The 22,327-nt window shown below is 38.6% G+C and overlaps 3 protein-coding genes and 1 non-coding gene across 4 annotated transcripts; 3 read left to right on the top strand and 1 right to left on the bottom strand.

The window, feature by feature from the left end:
* Positions 1–3,412: 3,412 nt before the first annotated feature.
* On the top strand, positions 3,413–7,698 carry LOC122055832. Its single transcript, XM_042617471.1, has 3 exons — positions 3,413–3,705; positions 6,929–7,153; positions 7,236–7,698. The coding sequence occupies exons 1-3, from the start codon at positions 3,481–3,483 to the stop codon at positions 7,464–7,466; spliced, it is 681 nt and encodes a 226-aa protein (XP_042473405.1). The 5' UTR covers positions 3,413–3,480; the 3' UTR covers positions 7,467–7,698.
* A 1,060-nt stretch (positions 7,699–8,758) lies between these two features.
* On the top strand, positions 8,759–11,871 carry LOC122055831 (multiple myeloma tumor-associated protein 2 homolog). The gene is made up of 4 exons (XM_042617470.1): positions 8,759–8,908; positions 9,975–10,064; positions 10,758–11,025; positions 11,249–11,871. Exons 1-4 carry the CDS (start codon positions 8,866–8,868, stop codon positions 11,556–11,558), a joined length of 711 nt encoding a protein of 236 aa, XP_042473404.1. The 5' UTR covers positions 8,759–8,865; the 3' UTR covers positions 11,559–11,871.
* A 678-nt stretch (positions 11,872–12,549) lies between these two features.
* LOC122055830 (NAC domain-containing protein 21/22-like) lies at positions 12,550–15,209 on the bottom strand. The gene is made up of 3 exons (XM_042617469.1): positions 14,941–15,209; positions 13,142–13,413; positions 12,550–13,074 (listed from the first exon to the last, which is right to left on the bottom strand). The coding sequence occupies exons 1-3, from the start codon at positions 15,110–15,112 to the stop codon at positions 12,682–12,684; spliced, it is 837 nt and encodes a 278-aa protein (XP_042473403.1). The 5' UTR covers positions 15,113–15,209; the 3' UTR covers positions 12,550–12,681.
* A 6,689-nt stretch (positions 15,210–21,898) lies between these two features.
* Positions 21,899–21,971, top strand: TRNAR-CCG. Its single transcript has one exon. It is a non-coding gene; the product is annotated as a tRNA-Arg (tRNA).
* The last annotated feature ends 356 nt before the right edge of the window (positions 21,972–22,327 follow it).

Genomic DNA, 22,327 nt, shown 5'->3' with positions numbered 1-22,327 from the left:
CCGATCGCCAGCAGGGTATAGTGTCTGAGCAAAGGATCTTGTAAGATCTTCTCAGAGAATTGTCGGTTGATCTGTTTGGGCAACGCGCTGCTTTGGGGTGCTTTGCCCTTTCGTGCGTCCTAAACGGGAGCATCATCTGAAGACGATCCTCGTTTTGATTCGCCTGGGCTATTTCTGAGGGGGGTTTAGAATAAGGCGCGATGGAAGGGGATCGACGCGGGCGGCGCTTCCGCTTCCTCCTGCGTGCCGGTCGGCCTTCTATTCTGCCCCCATATGGAGATTTGTTCCGCTCGGTCTTCTTGCCCCGCTCGCCTCCCTGTCGTCGATGTTGCAGGTTGCGGTGCTTGCCAATCGGCTAACGTTTGTTATTGCTGCTGCTCGATCATTTTTGCCGCTCGGGCTTACACGAGCATGTCGAGCTCTTCTTGGGTGAGCGTCTCGGTGGTGAGTCGTCCAACGCACTCCATCTTCGCGGCTCGAATGCAGGCTACGTTCTTACAGACGGTGCCAAATATGATCTTGTCTGAAAGTCAAAGAGATGGAAAGTCGGGGATGTGGCGTTCCCACTGACCGCCTGTAGACTCCGCTCGGACCTGCAACACAAACTACGTCAGTGCCGAACCAGGGAAGGGGTCCTCGACGTTGGCCCTCCAACGCTCAAGTCAGTCACCGACGATGAAAATAAGGCGAAGCAACAAAAAGATTGCAGCACAAACAGTGAATATCACATACCTCCGTCGATGCTTGGACCCCCTTTATATAGAGCTCCAATAGCGCACGTGCACACTTCCCAAGGTGGGTACGCTTCTCAAAGTTTCCCTGAAAAGACTTGATAGTAAAGTGTCTCTGACACAGTACCTTAACAGACCGAGCATATCTCTGAAGTGATAGCGGAAGCTTTCGTCGTACGATCTTCCGGCTGTCCATGCCCGGTGTTGGCGGCACCAACTCCCAAAAGAATATCGCTGGATATCAGAAGGAGTGTCTTGCTAGGCCGAGCGAGTTGACCATTCGGTCAGTAAAGTGTCTCTGACACAATACCTTAACAGACCGAGTATATCTCTGAAGTGATAGTGGAAGCTTCCGCCATACGATTTTCTGGTTGTCCATGTCCAGTGTTGGCGGCACCAACTCCCAAAAGGATATTGCTAGATATCAGAGGAAGTGTCTTGCTAGGCCGAGCGAGTTGGTCGCTTGGTCGAAATTTAGCCGCTCTGGTGGGTCATCCGGTCAGCGAGAACCTCGCTATTCTTGCATATGTGCCCGCTCGACCGAAAGTCCACTTTGCTACTGCCGAGACATGCTGTCAGGCCGAGTGGGGAAGCCGCTCGGCCGAAGTTGAACTCTATCCATATGAAGTTTTGTTGTCTAGCCGAGCAGGGTAGCTGCTCAGCTCGGCTTCTGCACCTTGTCTCCCTTGAGCATCGGTCGTTTACTTCTCTTCGTAGCGAAGGCGACGGCGGATCGAAGCCTTCTTTCCGAGCGGGGTATGATTCACCCGACTGGCTGATACCATCTACGTGTTGACCGTTTTGACTTTGACCTCCACCATGACAGCGGGGTGGGACCCTTCATTATCACCGCATCACTGTTGAAATGACCTGAGCTGATAATCTCAGGCTGTCAGCAGGAGCTGGTGTTTACCAAAAGCTTAACGCAGGCTTCACAGTGGTTGACCGAGCGAGTTAATTGCCGACTGAGCGAAGAGGCTAAGGTCGAGCGAAGAGGCCGACTGAGCGATGAGTCTGACCGAGCGATGAGTCTGTTCGAGCGAAGTGGCCGACCGAGCGAAGCTTAAGGCCGACTGAGCGAAGTGGTCGACCGAGCTAATCGAAGGCTTCTGCCGAGCGAGTTGCAAGCTTCTGCCGAGCGAATTGCTGCCGAACAGTAGAGCGAAGCTTAGAAAAGGATCGAACGAGTGAACTGTGTAAACTGGGGCATGCGAAGAACGTAGTTTCCTTGAAACAGATTCGCCTCACTTCCGACTGTGCTTCGAGGCTTTCTTGGGTCGTCTGTTTCTCAGGATACGATGGTGAACCGTGATTCCCATCAAACACTGATGGTCACGACGAACTGAGAGGTACTCGACTGCTATCATGGGCACTCCACCGAGCAAAAAATGCATGATAGAGGAGATGGGAATGTAAGCGGAGATTCAGCCTTTGTTTCAGCATTAATGATTGTTTAAAGATCATTATTCGCTAGCTGTGAAACGTCAACGTTTCATTCGGCTATATTAATCTTTATTTAATGTATTCCCTTGGGTAAATTTTACCTCGATCGGTTCGACATTCGACGCACGTAGGTCATGTCTGCATATGAGTCAACATGGTTCAGTATAATCCGGGCCCTGAATTTGCACCCCACTGCGCACCCACGCATGAAAAAGAGTCTCTCCTATACATTTATTCACATTCTCAATGCATGTGAATCAATATAAACTAATCAACATACTTTGAAGCTCTCAATCTAAGACTAAAATCTCATTCACAATAAAAATTCATATTTCTTCCACCTCTTTTCCATTCACATATATTCAACCTCTTTAAAAATTTAGGATCGGCCTGAACATAAACACATAGTTTTCCTCCCTCATTCCTAAGTTCCGGACTCCATCCAGTTGGAAAGAATAAGAAATACCACTGCTTTCTTTCAGGTTGCAGCTGAGACTGAACAAATGCATTGAATGAGGACAAAGAAAGGAAAGGGTAAACACGTTGACCACGAAAAGAGATTTCCAACTAAACAGAAGCATGCAATCGGGTTGCAGTGTAGTTAGTTGGTCAACCAGACACGTTAGGTAAGCCACTTGAATTCACAATCCAAAGCGTTAATACCTTTTTGGACGAAACACAATTTGAATTAAGTTAGAATTCCATACAAGTCCTAGTTGGACTTTAAATTTGAATTAAGTTATTTTAAATTTGATAAACTGACGAATCTTTAATTTGATAATTTTCTGATGATAAAATGGGACAGGGATCTTTGGTCCAAGATCCCTGATTATCCTAGGTCCTTTGTTTATTTATTAGTTGGATGAACTGAATCTCATCTGTTAAACAGATAGAGTCTAATTTATCCAACCAATGAATAGATTAGACCTCTTCTGTTCCAAAATTTTTTGAACCAAAGGATCTTATCTTGATAAAATGACATTACTAATATAATTTTATTTTATTTTTAAATTTTAACTCTAAAAAATTATTAAACATTAAAAAAAAAATTAAAGAACCATAAATTGTGTTCACAGTTCATTAGTAAATACTGAATTTTAAATGCTTCTTTTTAATTTGAGGGATATTTTGATAAATTAAATTTATGATATGTTATTTTTGAAGGGGTAAAAGAGGAAAATCACTATAATAGTTAAAAAAACAAATGAGTTAATAAAAATATAGTATGTTAGCACAAATGGGGTTAGATTGCGAGGGTTCTTCCACGCTTTATATCCCGTGGATCTTGAGAGGCGGCGTCGCGGCGATGTCGCAGGTGCTCCGCATCGCGTCACCGCTGAACAATTCCGCCGCCGGTTGCTCTTCTGCGAAGCGTTTGCCTCCGCTGCTGCCGTCGTCGTCGTTTCTTCCTCCTCTTTACGGCGCAGTCGATGCGATATGCGGAAGCCCTAACCATCGTTGGGCGTTGCTTCAGAGGCAATTGAGATGTCAGGGTCGTCACTACTGCCTCTTCTCGGACAACCGGAAGCAGGTTCCTCTTAATCTCTCTTAAAAGTTCCTTTTTTCTGAGGGAAAAGGAAGCATATCAAGTATCAAGAGTGTTTTACAGACGTTAAAGCAAGTGTAGGTGTTGCAATTAGTACGATGATTTTTATCACTGGATGCTTAATAATATGAGAGGGCAGTTATGTGTTTGGGGTCATCCATAGCTCCTCTTCTTAGAGAAATAAAGGTTTTCCCACAATCGACATTATGCCATGAGTGGATTAAGCACCTTCTTATACAGTTGTAGCTTATAGAGAGCCAAAATATGAATTTGTGATCAATGTTGCTACAGGTGCCATGAAAAACAGATGGAACCACACTTGAGAGCGATGAATTAGAGGGATGAGGTAGGTGAACAATGATGCGAGATAGGTACAAATTTTATGAGGAGAATGTGTTGCTACTAGTTATGGGACTTTGCTGTTTGCTCCATATAATTGCAGAAGTGTTTGTTGTTCAGTGTTGTAGCTTTCTCTTTATTATAATTCATTATAATTCATAGAAGTAAAAAAAGAAGAAAAATAATCCTTGTATTTTTATAAAATTTAGAACATAGTATTGTGGATGCAATTTATTCATGAAACTAGACATGTTTTTGACTCGGAAAGTGGTATTCCTTGCAGTCTGTTTCATTTATTGACAATTTTGTCCTTGAGTGTTATCTAGGTAGATTTTAGTTTCTCACTCCACCAAAATTCCTACAATATGATTCCCAACTATATGTTTAACAATTTTCCTTTTTTTTTTTATTTACTGCTAAAGAACTAAAAGTGTATTCACCACAAATAATCTGAAAAAACAAAAAAATAGTTACTACTGGACATGAAAGAATCAAGAAGAATAAGATACAATTAGATAAACAAAAAGGGCAGTCCGGTGCACGAAGCTCCCGCCATGCGAGGTCTCGAGGAAGGATCCATTATACGCAGCCTTACCCTTCTTTTTGCAAGAGGCTCTTGGATGTTGGCGCGATATCCCTTGGGTCAAGGTTGACCAGGTTGACTAAGCTTGAGTTGGCTCAAGTCTGAGTCTTGATGTTTGGGTTTCAATGTTTGACAATATGTGGAGATTGCAGGTGCAATCGTCCGATTGGGGAGATTGCTGGTGCAATTCCCCTCTGATCAGGGTTTGACCAGTTTGGTGTGAAGAAGAGTCAAGTAGGTCAAGGCTGATCAGATATTTGACTGGAAAGTCCTGGTGAAGCCAGGCAGATGTGAAAACCCTAGTGAGTGAAACTAGGTGAAAGTCTAAGCCTAGTGAGTGAAACTAGGTGAAAGTCTTGATGAGTGAAGCCAGGCAGATGAGAAGCCCTAGTGAGTGAAGCTAGGCAGATGGAAAGTCATGGTGAGTGAAGCCAGACAGATGGGAAATCATAGTGAGTGAAGCTAGCAGATGGAAAGTCCTGGTAAGTGAAGTCAGACACGTGGAAATTAAGGTGAGTCAAGGTTGACCGGACATCTGGTGTTGGAAAGTCCAAGTAGGTCAAAGGATTAACCGGATACTTGGCACAAGGAAATCCAGATGGGTCAAGGGTGACCGGACATCTGGTGTAAGTTCAAGTGGGTCAAAGGGAGGATCGGACACTTGACACGAAACGAAAAGTACAAGTGGGTTAAAGGGATTGACCGGACACTTGGTGAAGGAGTCCTAGTAGGTCGAGGTCGATCGGATGCTAGGCATGAGGTTCCAACAGGTCACGGTTGACCGGATGTTGGGTTTGGGAACCTTGAACTTAATTTAGGCAAGTCAAAGGTGGGTCAATTGATCAACCGATCGATTGAACCGTAGTCCAATCGATCAGTTGATCGATTGGATGTGTGTCGCGAAGAAGGTTTGGCCCAATCGATCGGGCGATCGATTGGGAGAAAATGTTGTGAGCACAGAACCTCTCCCAATCGATCAACTAATCAATTGGGCATCGTCAATCGATCGGTCGATCGATTGGGGATTGGATTTCTCGCGTGCAGACACGAAAAAGGATGGATCGATTGGTCGATCGATTCAGCCATTTTCAAAGAGCACAGAGGCGCTCTGAATCGATCGATCGATTCAAAGCCTCCTTAATCGATTGAGAGTCATTCAATCGATTGAGATCCGACTGTTGCGCAGGTTTAAAGTTGTTGCGAGTGATTTCTTCGACACGGCTTCGAGTGCTTCTCCTCCGATCTTCACAATCTGTTCTCCACTGAGCTCACCGACACACACCAGATCTTGGAGGCTTAGAGTGGAGTGTTGCTGCATTTCCAAGCAAGTCAAGAGGTGTATTCAAGCAAGAAAAAAAGCAAGGTAGGGTTTCTGCCGTGTAAATCTTGTAAAATTTGATATTGTATTAGATTGTATTTTGTTCTTCTTGTATATCTTTGTGTGTGGGCTTGTACAAGGTTTCCCCGCCTTCGGTAGTTACTATAAAGGAGTGTTTTCATAGTGGATGAGTGAGTGAGGGTCGGATCCTTAGATTAGTCACCTCTTCTTGAGGTGGATACCAAGTAAATCCTAGTGTTAGCGTTGTGAGTGTATTTCTTGTTATCTATTCCGCTGCACATCATCGAAGAAGCACATCAACGAGCGCGCGAAGAGCTATTCACCCCCCTAGCATATTTCAACCCTAACACTGAAACAACCTCTTGCAAAAAGCAAGGTAAGGCTGCGTACAATGGATTCTTTCCCGAGACTCCGCATGGCAAGAGCTTCGTGCATTGAGCTGATCCTTTTTTTTTTTTATCTAATTGTATCTGATTCTTCTTGATTCTTTCATGTCCAGTAGTACGTATTTTTTGTTTTTTCAGATTATTTGTGGTGAATACACTTTTAGTTCTTTAGCAGTAAATAAAAAAGAAAATTGTTAAACATATAGTTGGGAATCATATTGTAGGAATTTTGGTGGAGTGATTACATCTGATCATTGTTTACTCTCTTGGATTAGACATCAGAGACAATGTGTTCTATTTTGGATGAGAAATTAACTGTTCTGATGTGGAAAAGGAGAATATCAACAGTATAGTGATTAAACACTATGATAGATTGTTGAAATTATCCAAAACTCTCTTTTTCGTTGATACCAACATTGTACTTGTGGTTTAGCTTATGACAAATATCAAAATTAGCATTGACATTGAAGACTCTTCTTCGTTGGCCGTCATAAATATTTCTGGCACTTTGTTGTGCCTTGCTGCAGTTTCACACAGTTTGTGTCCTTTTTGGGGATGCAGGAGCAAGCTAGAAAGGCACTGGAAAATGCTTTGGGGGAAAAGACGACCGCATTTGAAAAATGGAGCAAAGAGGTTGAGAATAAGCAAGAAATGTCTGGCGGAGGCGCATCAGGTCGTGGAGGCTGGTTCAGTGGCGGTGGAGGATGGTTTGGTTGGTTTGCCGACGAAAATTTCTGGTATGAGACACAACAAGCTATTCTGACCATTGTTGGCATTGTTTCCTTGGTAAGCACCCCAAGTATCTTTCATTTTGTTCATTTACTCTCCGCCCTCCATATGCTAACACTTGCATTTTTTGTCTCCACAGTATCTCCTGGTGGCAAAAGGCAACATAATATTTGCAGTCATCTTCAACTCATTACTATTCGCGCTGCGAGGTGTTCGAAACTGGCTTGCTGCCTTGTCATCTGGCTTGCCAAATAGAAACTTCACTCTCGGATCAAACTCCATCCCTATACCGAATCGAAACACAAATGAAATGCATCAGACCCAACTATCTGCTAAGGAAAGGGTAATTAAGAAATGGGCAACCGATTAGAACATACTCTCCCGTGGTGCTGTGTTCAGTGGTATTTTAATAGCCACTTCTAAAATTAACTTTTATAAATTGCAAAGCACTTCCAAATGTTTGTTCTACAAATTTTAGGGTTGAATGGGTTGCCTTCACTCAAATGTAAACTTTTGCTACTCTTATGTGGATTTAATGTTCATGCTACCAATGGGTGTGCGATGTAATGTTCATGCTATGGCATTGCTCTATGTTTTTTTAATCTTTATGGTTTGATGAGCTGGGGTTCTCTCGTCCGCTTTTAGCATACTAGACTCTGGTCCATTGTACTGATCGAAAAGATTTAATAATTTTCACTTGTCAAATAGGTGAGGATCATTGAATCCCTCGAATCACTATTCTTATTCAGGGGTAGACCAATATAGATGGGATGAGAGGATTCCGTCTGTGGTTTGATATGATCAATTTTGTAGCAATAGTAAACATCTTCCCCTTTTTCCTATTCTTATGTGAATTCTGGGTTCGAGTTAATTTGAAATCGGTTCGGATTTTTCGTGGTTTAATTAATCACAAGCGATTTGAACCCTGAACGGCTGAACCGGTTCGCACGAGAACCGTTTGTAGGGCTGTAAATGAATCAAGCGTTCGTGAACAAACTTGGTGTTCGGCTTGGTAAGAGTTTGTTTATGTTCGTTCAATATACATTAGATTAATTAAACAAACAAGCTTGAACAGCTCGTTAAGCTAAACAAACAAGCTTGAACACATATGTGTTCAGCTCGTTAACGTTCGTGAACAACGTTCGTGAACAATGTTCGTGAACAATGTTCACGAACAATATTTATTAATAAAATTCTTTTCAATATGCTAAATAAACAATAAAATAAATAAATAAATTTAAATTATCAATCTTAATAACCAATCAAACAATTAAAAGTTTCAAACAATCAAACAAACTTGGATTGAGAGCTTGATAACATCTAAATGAACCAAGCTCAAACCAAGCTCGAACCAAGCTCAAGTCAAGCTTGAATTGAGAGCTTGATAACATCTAAACTAACCAAGCTCAAACCAAGCTCAAGCCAAGCTCGAACCAAGCTCAAGCCAAGCTTGAATTGAGAGCTTAATAACATCTAAACGAACCAAGCTCAAGCCAAGCTTCAAACAAGCTCAAGCTCATAAAAAATAAACCAAGCCAAGCTTGAACACTCATTTCAAAAGCTTGGTTCATTTGTTTACAGCCCTAACCGTTTGTTCCGCTTTTCGGTTTTCGGGCATGGTTCATGTTCGCGGAGCCGACCCGTTAGGCGCTGGCCATATATACGGATACCCAATCCCCGTATTGTTATCGCACTTTCGTCGCAACTTCGTCCCCTTTCGCAGCCGCTGAAATCACATTTGGGATCGGATCTAAGCGGAGGAGGAAGCGATGTATCATCCTTCTAGAGGAGGTGTTCGAGGCGGTCGAGATCGTAAGCTTCTTCTCTTTTGTCCTTCCCGTTTTATGGTTCTATTTCTCTGTGTCGGTTTAGATCCTTCTGTCAGAAATCTTCTTTAAGTTTTACGCGGATCGCAGGGTATAGAGTCATCTATGTAGACTCCGCTTTTCTGATCGTTTGCTTACTTTAGATGTGCGGATTTTATTTATTTATTTGAGTTCATAACCAACATCACAGTTTATAATTGAGTCTGGCGTCGATCTTCATAATGGTAATTCGCTTATGAAAACCTAATTTTTTAGTATGAAAAGTTTATTTCTTTAATCTGGTGGTTTTTACTGCAAGGATCCGTGACGTGTTTGAGGACTAAGGTTTGTTTCTTGTGAGCAAGGTAGCAATAATCTGGTCTAAAACCTTTAGGCGTGAGGCTAGAACACCTAGTATCATGCAGTATGTTGTTATGGGATTGTTTCTATCAGATTTAGCACATCGTATCCTAAGTCTATGGCGACAAATAGATTTTTGTGGTCATATTCGGCAACAATCAATTTCATGCGTTTCTCATGCTGAGACATAACAATAATTATGCTTTCTTACCATGCAGCCACAGTGTTTTAAACGCAAGAAATGTATGAGTTATTGACTGTATAATGACAAATTCTAAATTCAATGGATGTTTAAAAATTCTCACCAAGAAATCTTTGCATAGCTTAGGCATGGGGAGCCATTCTTGTGTTGTCCACTTAAAATTATGTGTTTCAGAATCCTAGCAGCTTTACCTGTCAAGTATAAATATCCTTGGGAAGTTAAACCTGTAGATAGACGTGGATGGCACTCTGTATTTCCTCTTATCTTGAAAGTCTGTTATGTTTAAATCAATTTAATGTTAATCTTACTGAACAAATGCATTATTTGGGGATCGCACGATGCAGTGCAGTTTATTTGGTCATTTGTTCCGTCAAATTGCAAATTATCAGATTGTTTTTAATATTATTGGCTTTAATGGTTTGTCCTAGGAGATATTATTATATCTTGAATATTTTATTTCACATCTCAAAAGTTGTTGGGACTCACAGTATCTTGTTGTTGTTGTTTTAAGAATTCAATTGGGATGATGTGAAGGTTGATAAGCATCGAGAGAATTATCTTGGTCACAGCGTTAAAGCTCCTGTTGGCCGATGGCAGAAAGGTACTGTTCCTAGTCTTTTATTTTATGCTTTGACTGTGTATAGTCAGTGCAATCTATTTTATGCTTCTTGATATTATTCGGCACATTTAATATGAAATTGCTGGGTGAATCATATCCATCCTACAAGAACCTTCGATGATTCATATCCATTAATTATCTCAGTAAATCACACTTTTCACCATATTTCTTTTCTACTCCTGCCATATGTTGTCATGAAAGCAATATTTTCTTGGTTTATCATCTATGCTAGTGTGTATATCTTGTAGCAGGAATTCTTCTACTATATCCACCTTCAATTTCATGAATCTTTACTTTTCTATGCATCTTCTGCCTGAATTTTAGTTTTTATGAACATTCATCATCATATGCACCTAAATATTGGTTCAATTGGTATATTCTTATATTTTAGGCTTAAAACAAAATTTTAGTTCATTAACATTTTGTGCTGTGCCAAATGCTGGAAAACTCTAGTGAACATTATATGGAAAAAAATTTTCTGCAAAACAAATAAACCTTTAGTAGTCTTTTTTTTTTTCAAGTTATTTTTTAACTGATAATTCTGACTTCTATACTATGAGATTTTTAACATTCTAGATTTTTCTTTTCTTTCTGGTTGCAATCTTTTACGACCAAACTAGAAATGGTAGGTTGTTTGGAAATTATGTAAATACTTCTATTTTACCTTGCCTTCAGGGAAAGATCTATCCTGGTATGCTCGGGACAAGAAATCTGCCAGCTCAGAGATGGATTCCGTCAAAGAAGAAATCAGAAGGATCAAAGAAGAGGAAGAGCAGGCTATGCGAGAAGCGCTTGGCTTGGCTCCTAAGCGAGCTGGTCGGCCTCAAGGCAATCGGTTGGATAAGCATGAGTATGCAGAGCTTGTAAAGAGAGGATCTACTGCTGAGGATCTGGGTGCTCAGCATGCTGAGGCAATTGTAATTCAAGGGCTTGGCGTGTATAAGTAAGCTCACTATCTTGATGAATTTGATCTCTTTATCACTCATTCAATTATTGTATAACATATTTTTTGCTGCCTTTTTAAGTGAATGATTATGCATATACTTTTTTTCTGCCTTTTTGATTGACTATGGTTATGCATATTAATGATTTCATTGTTCTATAATTTTGAGATTGTTAAATTGCAAGGCTTGTTTGCACTAAAATTTGAGGTTTGTGTGCTGCAGGGCACCTCGTAATCAACCTGAGTTGAGCACTCTTCCAGAAACAATGAACATGGCTCCTAGTAAGAATGAGCAAACTCCAATTAGCCAAAGTGATGAAGATCTTTCAGTTGACAAAAGCGAAAAAAGGCGCCGGGAAGAAAAAAGTGAAAGGAGACACGACAGGAGCAGAGATAAACGGAGAGGCGAAGAGAGAGGAGATGAGGAAAGAAAACATAGGAAACACCATGAGAAGAAACAAACGCGTGATTCGGACCACAAGAGAGAGCACCACAACAGAAACAAGGAGAAGAGAAGGCATGATTCTGATTGATCCGTATGGGTTCTAATGCCCAGAGAAGGCATGGTTCTGATGGATGTGGGTTGTGCCAGTGATCATGAAATCTGTATCCTCGTTTTCATGTATTTACTCTAGGAAAACTAAGCTTGTTTGAAAGAGGATAACGCTTAACCTCAAAATCCATGTAGATTACGTCAGCGTGTCATTTGGGTTTCTCGCGTTTCTCTCATTCCGTGGACTCGCGTTTTGATTGATTAGACAACGCTTGATTCCTTCAAGTGTAATTAAAGTTGGGACTTGTAATGGTTTGATCTTTGAATTTCTCTGCTACAACTTTTGTCATCAAGCTGTCGGAGTCCAGGATGATATTCACTTCTAGAATTCCTGATTTTTTCTGAACGGTAAAACAGGTATAAGTTCTCCTGCCTGTTTTATTTTCCTCTTTTGAAGTGAATCACGGCTCAATTCTAAGAATGCCCAAGTGGCTAATTTTGCTTATTTCTTCCAATGCTGCCCCAAAGGTTTGTGCACTATCGGATAATGGCTCAGTTGTTGTATGAAAGCATTTGCGAGAATGATAAAACCAATCTGGAAGCTCGTATAGGCAAGGGGATCTGCCTCTAAATGCAAAAATCAATTGAGGCTAGCTTTTGCTTGCTTTACTGAAGCAATTGAGCTTGATCCATTCAATGTGTGTGCCTCCACACATTATTGTGTCATTTAATAGGATGAAGGTCATCTATTGGAGGCTGTTGAGGTTATCATTATAGCTGTGCTTTTTTTTTTTTCAAATTATTTTGCTGATATAGATATTAATCTAGAGGAGAATTTTGAATTTTTTTTATCATTGTACTTTTACTGAATTTCATTAATTGTTTATATTTTGATAATTTAGATGTCTGAGCTTTGCTCAACTAATTCTGGAGGTAGACGGTTTTTTTTCCCTTGGTTTGTCTCTCGGATAAATTCGAAACACAACTTAAAATATTTGTCTAGATAATTAACTTGAATCGCACACCATATCTACCAAACACAAACACTTCTCTCCAAACCACAATTTTGTTTCACAATGCCATGGAAACATCTAAACCTCACCAAATCATTGGAAATTCATTAGATCATCTACCTTTTGCTTAAGAAACTACCAACAGCTAACTCAAAAGGCATTCCACATGAACGGGAACAGCCCGTTCTGAGTAATGTAGTCGCTTGCAAGAACCTCTCCCTCTCCCTCTGGACTGCTCTCCCTCTTGCTGAAGTGGCTCAACACCGAGCGCATGCCCGTGACCTCGGCCGAAGTCTTAATTCTGAGTTGGAGGCTTCTCTCGACATCAGAAATTGGTGCTGAAGGAGTGCTGAGGCTGGAGAAGCAGGTCACTTGCTGGTGTCCTTGCGATGCCACCGGAGCTTGTTCATCGGTGATGTTGTAGACCTCCACGAGGGGAGGGAGAGATGAGATGGCTATGTTGTCGTCGTCATTGCCAGCTTCCATGCTTGGCTTGGAGCTGACCCTCTTCTTGTGGAATACTCTGCACAGCACTCTATCTTCCTGTTGAATTGAAAATTGGAAGTTACGATAAGAGCAGCAGTCACAGTTGCCCTCAAAAGTTAGTTACCTTGATGGTCAGTTTTTGGGGATTAAGAGACCCGGCCATTCTGAATTCATGCATCACCCATTCGGTTTCCTTTCCTTTTGGCGCCCTTCCTCGATAGAATACTAATGTCTTTCTCATGCCGACAAGTCTCCCTTGATGGCTCACTAGTCGATCTTTCCCTGTCGCCTTCCAATACCCGGTTTGAGTTGCCCGGTTAACTCGTTGCCCCGTTGCATACTTCCGATCGCGGAGGCTGAAGAAGTACCATTCCTTTCCGCCCACACATGCCATTTCTATATCCAACAAAGGATGGATTGTTTCTCTTAGTAGAAAAAATGACTTAATTTTCCTTTTCTGTTTCTCGCTAGACTTATTTATATTTTGTCTCAAAACCTATCGTCAGAGACCGATCTAAATAGGTCTGTCCTGGGCTCTAGTCCGGTCTAAAAAATTTTACAAAGGTATTTTATAGTTCACAATTTGGTACCAAATAGAATTGATGAGATAGGGCTGTTTTGGACTTAGTCCGGTTAAAAAAACTTATATAGATATTTTATAGCTTACAACTTAGTTAGCACCAAGGAAAATTGATGTGTTCCTTCTTTCTTTTTTCTCTTTGTTCATTTTATTTGGTGCTTAGTCCACCTCTTTCACACCCAAAACCCAATCAACTCTAATTCTTGGATCTGTCCTTGCCTATCGTAATAAGTGTTGAAGCTAAATCGATCGTGCTAGTTATAACCCGAGTTAGTCCTACCGTATGCCTAGTAGGGGTCAAACATCACTAGGCTTGTCGTATGACATCCATAACCTCAACTAAGAAATTGAATACCATAAAATCTTAAAAAGTAATTTTGAAAATGAAAAATAATAATAATTAAAGATTTGTAGATGTTTTTGTTTAAAAAATTATATATCTAAAACTACTTTAATAACATTTTAAAATTTTAAAAATAAGTATAAAAAAATAAACTTTACTCTATTATGACCCTTAAGACATGGTCCAAGAGACTCGAGTCACACATGGGCCTATGAGTCTTGTGCTAAACAGGTCTATGTTGTGGCCTATGTCTATGGTGACATGTCTAATTCAAAATATATATATATATATATATATATAAAATTCCGAATCCTAAATTTATATAATATATCCCGTGAACCTCTAAAATTATTAATTTTGAACATTATAAATCAAAGGGAAGTTTGAATCCTAGAGGAAAAATTTTATTTACTCAAACCTATTATAATCCAACTCCTTAATCCTAAAATTTTGAACCATAAATATATATAATATATTATAAAAAAAATAAAAAAAATAAAAAAATATAATCTGCTTGAATCTAGGCGCCTGGATTCAACTTCGAGCACTTCGATTAAATCCAAGCGCCCAGGGTCCGCAGGGTCGTGCGATGGTGAGTCCCCCGTATATATAATTCAACATGTGAAATTTATTAAACTTTAATGCAATGACTATTAAACCATGCTTTCAGTTGATTTTTTTTTTAAAAATCCTTATCAACAACAAGAGAATTGACTTTTTCTTTTTTCTTTTTTATTTAATATTATTATCTAAAAAAATAGTGCATATGGATTTGGCAGATCAAGAACATCAATCTATTAATAAATTTATACTCCAATTATATTATATTATATTATATTAATTAAATTAATTCTTCAATGTCACCTCTGAAAACTTTCGTAGGATCATAGGCATTTTTTCTTCACTTTTTGTAGGATTATTAGTTTCTTCAAAGCTTCAGTTTTCTTTAGATAAAAACCATCCATGATATTTGGTACAAGAGAATTAGAATAGTTGCTACCCGGAAGATCCCATGGCTCGCACTTGTTGAGGTCGACTTCGATCATCAAGGAGCAGAGCCGACCGCCACCGAATACCTTGTCGACAAGGTAGTCGCAAACAAGCTCCTCGTCACTAGGGTGAAACCGAAAGCCCGGCGGAAGCCTTGCCTCCACCATACTCAGGAAGCTCATCTTCTTGGGGCCTTTGGCTTGAGAGAGAGTTGAAGAAAGGGAAGAAAACCACTGAGGTGAGATGGGTTGGGATCAATCCATGCAAAGTTCTTTATAGAATTCTTCTTTTATCATATCTTTGGCTTTTGTACATAATAATTAATAATTAACGAGGAGTAGGATATAATAAATAATTGAGTCTAACTAACATTATTTATTGAAACTAGTACTAGTAAACTCCTTAAATAGCTAATTTAAACTACTATCAACACAATTAGTTGAGTACTTAAAGATGTCGTAATTTGTCATCTTAAATTGCTCGGTGACCGACCAATTCTAAGGTGAATTTAGTTAAGATGAAACCTTTAATCCATGTAGGAGAATGATAACGAGTTAATTTCGAGAACGAAACATTAGCGCGTACATGATTTATATATCGATATCGTAGCTAACACAGATCTAAGGTACATTTCTATAGCTAATAAGCCTATTTGTTGAGTAAGCCAAAGTTTTGTTCAAATGAGAAAATCGATCCATTTAATTTTGTTAAATTACATAAATTCAAAATGTTTAGACTCAAACTATAATAATAAACCATCCACTTGTGCATTGATTTCTCTATTAACTCAATTTTTGTGGGTATTTGTCTTAATAACTAATTATAGTTTGTAATAAAAAAATATATAGATTTTATGATCGTATCCAGCAATCATATCTATCCATCACGAGGTGCAACAATGGCTTTTTCAATCGTTTTAGAAGTTTGTGGAATAAAATATTAATTAATATTAATTATATTAATATTGATTGGACTCGACTTTATATAGAAACTATGATAGAGCCATATATGCACAAACAAAATGGGGGTTAAATAAGAGGAAAATAACACATGTAATGTCTTCATATTGCGAGGTTTACCCGTGCCAGACCCCTCACTGAAGAGGTCATTCGGCTAGTTGAATGACCCTCATGATTTACTCTCTTCCAATGTACTTGGAGTTGAAAATATGAATGGAAATAAAAAGGTGGATGGAGAGAACTCCATTGTATATGAGTACTTTAGTCTCACGTTAGAAGTTTAAAATAGAGTTGTTAGTTTATATTGTATCACAAGCATTATATTGTGAATAAATACATGAGAGACTTTTTCTCATATGTGGGTTGGGAGGGGTGCAAATTTAAGGTGGCGTTTGGTTCTCTCCCAGGAACAGGAATGAATATGAGCTTGGGTATCATTCCTAAAAATAATGTTTGGTTGGTTGAATATTTTCAATCGGAATGAACTTAAATTTTCTTTTTTACCCTTAGAGGAAAATAAGAAAAAAAATTAGATGGAAGATAAAGTTTAATGTGAGAGAAACATATGATGAGAGAGAATGATGAAATAGAATGTGTGATGAGAGAGAAAGTGTGAGGTGAGAAAATAAAGAGAGGGAAAGTGTGATGAGAGAAAATGAGGAGATAGAGCGTGATAGGAGAGATTGAGAAAAGAAAAAGTATGATGAGAGAGAAAGTGTGTTGAGAGAGAAAGAGTGATGGGGAAAATGAAAAGAGAGAAAGTGTGATGAAAGAAAATAAGAGATTGAGAAGAGAAAGTATGATGAGAAAATGTGATGAGAAAGAAAGTATGATAGGAAAAAATGAAGAGAGGGAAAGTGTAATGAGAGAAAATGAGAAGAGAGAGTGTGATGGAAGATAATGAAGAGAGAGAAAGTGTGATGAGAGAAAATATGGAGAGAGAATATGGTAAGAGAGATTGAGGAGAGAGAAAGTATGATTAAAAAATGAGGAGAGAATGAAGAGAGAGAGAAAATAATGAGAGAAAGAGTGTGTGATGAGAGAGAATATAGAGAGAAAATGGTAGAGAATGTGTGATGAGAGAGAATGAGGAGAGAGTGTGATGGGAGAAAATGAAGAGAGAGAAAGTGTGCTGAGATAAAATATGGAGAGAGAGAGTATGGTAAGAGAGATTGAAGAGAGAGAAAGAATGATGAGAGAGAAAATATGATGAAAAAATAAGAGAGAATGAAGAGAGAGAAAATAATGAGAGTGTGTGTGATGAGAGAAAATATAGAGAGAAAATGGTAGAGAATGTGTGATGAGAGAGAAAGTATGTTAAGAAAAAAAATGTGATGATAGAATGAGAAGAGAGAAAGTATGATGAAAGAGAACAAGGAGAGAGAGTGAAATGAAAAAAATTGAACAAATATATTAAGGGTATTTTCATCCAAAACTTAATTTTTATTCTCATTCCATCAAAACCCAAGGGAGGGGGTGAGTTTCATCCATACCTAAATTTTTGGATTTCATTCCAAAATTTTGATTCCATTCCCATCAACCAAATACAAGGTTTGGGAATGAATTCATTCCCTCATTCCCAAACCTCTAAACCAAGCGCCACCTAAGTTTCAAATTGTACTAAACCAAGTTCACTCGTGTGCGAGTATGACTTACGTGTATCGAATGTTAGACCGATCAGGGCAAGATTTGCCCATGCGAAAAATTTTCTCTGTTGTGCATTTTGCACAGTAGAATTTTCATGATAGCGGTTAGAAATAGAAGTTCATCATAATCTCAAAGCACTGCAGGAGGAGGACGAATTTGTTTTAAGGAAACTGCATCAAACATAGACCTCGAACAACTCAGCGTCTTTCTCCTTTCTTGGCATCTCGTGTCTCGGCCTCGATCTCGAACATTTCGACCTTGGCACTAGGGTGAATCAACAATTCGGCCAACTTGGAATTGGCTATACAAGACAGCTCAGCAACCATCCAAGCAACTCATCCCTCCTTGCTTAGCGGTCTGAGATTATATGCTCGAGCCATTTAATAGATAAGTTGAAGCTGGATTTCGATTTCAATTTAACAACTATCCCTGTAATATTTGATAAACAATTATCTAACACTTGAGACTGTCTTGAAGGAGTTCCCAGGTGATAGTTATCCCCTTTTGTCACAATATGATAGAGCCCTATATACGTGGCAAAAGGTAATTCGCTCGCCCTTAACGCTCCTGTCAATCGTCCCTAAGTCAACATGGAGGAGGTAAATCACGAATGACTGCTAACCATTAGTACAGTAGTCAAGGCATGGGGGAAGGCTTCTCGGACATGCTGAGTTTCGACCCTATGACCTAAATGGTATCCCATGTTTTAACCACTATACCATCATGAGGAGGTGATAGAGTCCTATATATAGTGATAAAAGATAAATACACTCATATATGCGCAAACAAACTGGGGGTTAAAATAAGAGGAAAATAACGCATGCAATGTCTTTGATATTTTAATGACAACTTGTGTCATCTCAGACCAAGACAAGGTCATGGAATTTTAATCACTTTCCCCCTTTTCCTCCTTGAATTCTTGCTCCTTCACCTCAACTCGCTATTCATGATGTAGACTCTAATGAATAAATGACAATGTTGATTATTATCTTTATCATTGATGAATAATAAAGAACGCATCATTATCATTATCATCAATTGGCAGAGCATCCATTGATTGGATAGCGAAGGAACAAAATGATAAAGATGAGAGTTGAGGAACTAGTGATTAGCAGTGGGGGAGTCAGTGCTACCTCAACAATTGAAAATATTTCGAATAAGTTGTGAATCTTTTAATATGTAGTGATATGTTGATGGATGTGTTTACATGATTTGGCCATAACAATGGCCGAAGGTTGTGTGAATTTCTTTGGGGTATGATGGATGTGTTTTAGTGTTTGCCCATTTTGATCAACAAAGATGTTAATTGCGTAAGAGAGAATGCTAAGTAGCTATTTCGTCAATATTAAAAGTGTGTGGCTGACCTGCGATACATTTCATACATGTTGAAAATCGATCCCATAATTTATTATAATAACACCATATGTAAATACTAACTGTATCAATCCGTGGGACAATACACGTCTATTATTAAAGAATAGATACATGTAATTAATACTTCTTGACTAAGAGTACAAGAAAGAAAGTACAATTAAATTTCAAGTTGATAGCATTTAGAACACAAATATTGATCCTATATATCACAATCACACGAGTGAGCAATTTGTTGTTGTGGGGTGGAGTGCAAAGATTGCTCATGACCCTAAACCCTTATCATCTTTGCTTCCACCTCATACATTACATAATTCTTCACTCCATCACAATTGATTAATCTTACTTTTATCAATTTACAATCTTAATTAAACATTCCTACTCTTGGTTAAGGTTCAAAGTATATATATATATATATATATATATATATTCTCGATTGTATTTGGGATGATCGAATGCCCTAAGTTTATCGTCATTCTTTACATTTTTTACAAATACAATTGAAGATGCCTTGACCCATCTATGTTTTCTGGATTTATATTGATGATCGATGAAAAAATTTTATGGAACCAGATCAATACCTCTGAAATTATCAGTTCGAAGAGTTAGTTTTGTTTTAGAAAAATCTGGTAGCAATTTATGAATGACCTAAGAAAATACAGGAAAAAAAAAAGAAAAGGGAAAATGATTTAGGTAACCTATCAATGTCAACTCTAAGGAAATGCAAGCCAGGTGGATAGTCAGAGCTTTGACAATTTATCCATAAACTGTTTTTGTTTACTTAATAAAATCCAATAGAATAAAGTTACAGTTCGAGCTGGCTTTTTCAAGACTAAAATCTTTGTATTTGAAATAAAATAATTAAATTTCATTTTAAGTTAAAAATAAAGTGTGTTTCATTGTCCAAGCAGCATGGCTACTGTCTTCAGATGAGCATTTTGCAATCCATATATAACCCCGGGGCTTTGTTACCATGGTAAATGGTGGGATGAACTCCTTAAATAATAAGGGTTTAAATTTCACTCAAGGACACCTAAGGAGTTCGATGTTTTTCGATTTATCTTGATAGTCGATGAAAAATTTCTATATTGATCTTAATTGGATCGTACAAGTTGAATACCTGAATATTTTAATCGGATGGTTTTGCAGTGTATTTCAGACTTCAGTACAATTATTCAAATAAAGAAAGCTCAAGGACATGACAACACTGTTTAGTTTAGACATGATGCATAAATATCACAAGTTGCCTCAAAGAATGGTAAAAAGATGGAAAAAAAGTGTTGATTATTAGGAGAGCGCTTGATACACCCACTTAACTTGCTTGGAATGTTATTAAAAGAGGACTTTGATCCTAACTAGGGATTAAATAGGTTTACTAAAATTATTTGTTATTCAAATGTTAACATCACACGGAATCTTCTTCCATAAGCAAAATTCTAAATGTTGGTACTATCTAATCATAAAGTAATATGAGTTTACAGCTATATATATATATATTTTTGTCTATGTATATGGAATTTAGAGGGAAAGTGAGAGAAAGTCGTGATTCCACCTCTTGAGGAAAATTTTTGAAACCCACATTTAAGGTGGGCCTTAGACGATCTAAGATCATGATAAATATACAAGTTAATAGAGAAAGAGGGAGAAAAAAACACTTAATTAGCAACATAAAATATGATAAAATTTATTTAAATATAAATATAGATGAAAATATAATAGGTAATTGAGTCTAACGATGTACAAGAATCCATATGACCATTCCTACTTAGTGTGCTAAAAGACTTGGTTATTGTTGTTATTGTTGTATTTATATGAATTTTGTTCGGTTTGAGAATATATTGGTCCGATAAACTCTACTTTAACATGGTGATGGTGAATTGCTCACTCTTAGAGCATTTTGGAGCTAAGAGATTTGTAGAGAAAGAGTTTTGATTTAGAGAAGTTTTTCACTTTCTTTTTATTAAGAGAAGAGTTTAGATAAGACTAAGGTCTCTAATACAAAGATAAGTTTCTCGGTGGACAGAGGCTTACAATGAACCACATCGAATTATTATTGCTATTTCTTTGTGTATTTGTGCTAATCTACTAAGTGAGACAAAGGTTCCATCACATAAAGGTATCCTCTATTTTCGTTGTACCTAAATTGAATCTGTATGTATTGTTAAAACAACCTCTAAGCTCATCTAGTGGTATTCAAACCACATGTCATTCTAAACTAGAATTGAGCAAAACTAACCTAGAAAACAAAGGTATCCACCATCAGACCAATTGACCGATCGACTATTATGTTGAATCCATGTCCTAAACTATGTAACACTACTTCTGATATTGCAAAGGCTTCCATAATCAACATCTTCAAGCCATCACATGCCTCCCAGTGGAATGAGAAAGATAAACCAACAAAGATTTTACTTTCCTAACATGCATCTTAAGCATGTTTCAGTCACCCATATTATAGGACAAGAATGGATCAATCATTGATAATAGTCAAATTATAATAACAAATTGAGGAAGTGAATTTTGGCTGTAAAACGTAAATCATACCAAGAAAAAGGATCAGAACTGCGTCCTGCAGAACACTTTAAAATTGAGTTCAATGTCGAAACCCTACTCCAGTCTTCCTTACGGTGGAGATACTGAGCATATCGCGTGAAGATTGATGAATGTAGTGGCGCATCTTCAGGTGATTTCTCAGGTTCGGGCAAAAGGAAACAAATTTGGTTCGTTTGGAGCGAACGTTTATGGAATGAGGGGGAAAAAGATCGGCGTACCCATTTACTTAGGGATAGAAGGAGGGAAAACGTTGATGGAGTAGTCAGGCGGCGGTGGCGGAGATTGATGAAGCGGTTGGAGAGGAAGGCGCGGAGGGCAGTCCGACGGCGAGGATGCCAGCCTGGGAGGCAACGCCGTTGCGGTGGCTTAAGAACGGAGGCAGGCGAGCGATTTATGAGTATTAGATTTTTAAATTTACATGAGAAAGCATTTCACAGTGGTCGCGTGGCCTAATGGATAAGGCGCTCGCCTCCGGAGCGGGAGATTGTGGGTTCGAGTCCCACCGTGATCGTTTTTTTTAACAGGTTTTTTATTAATCTAAAAATAAAATTCATTGTTACAGTTTGTTTTATTAATATATTTTTTTAAAAGTTTATCCAATCAAAATATTTGGAAGTATAGAAAATTATCTCAATCATGATGGCAAAAGACGAATACGTTCGCCCCAGCATCCTCGTCAATCCGTTCTAGGATCAACACGAAGGAGGTAAATCACGGGCGGTTACTAGCCTTTGGATAGTGACTAGCATATAAGAGAGACATTTACCTCGGCTTTGTCGAGATTCGAACCCCAGATCCCATGGTGGCAACACCTTATGCGCTAGCCACTAAATTCATCCGAGGGGACGAAAATCATCTCAATCATGC

The sequence above is a fragment of the Zingiber officinale genome, chromosome 3B, assembly GCF_018446385.1.
Source record: "Zingiber officinale cultivar Zhangliang chromosome 3B, Zo_v1.1, whole genome shotgun sequence".
Lineage (NCBI taxonomy): Eukaryota > Viridiplantae > Streptophyta > Magnoliopsida > Zingiberales > Zingiberaceae > Zingiber > Zingiber officinale.
Note: the sequence above shows the minus strand (reverse complement) of the source record. Positions and strands in the feature narration are given on the sequence as shown.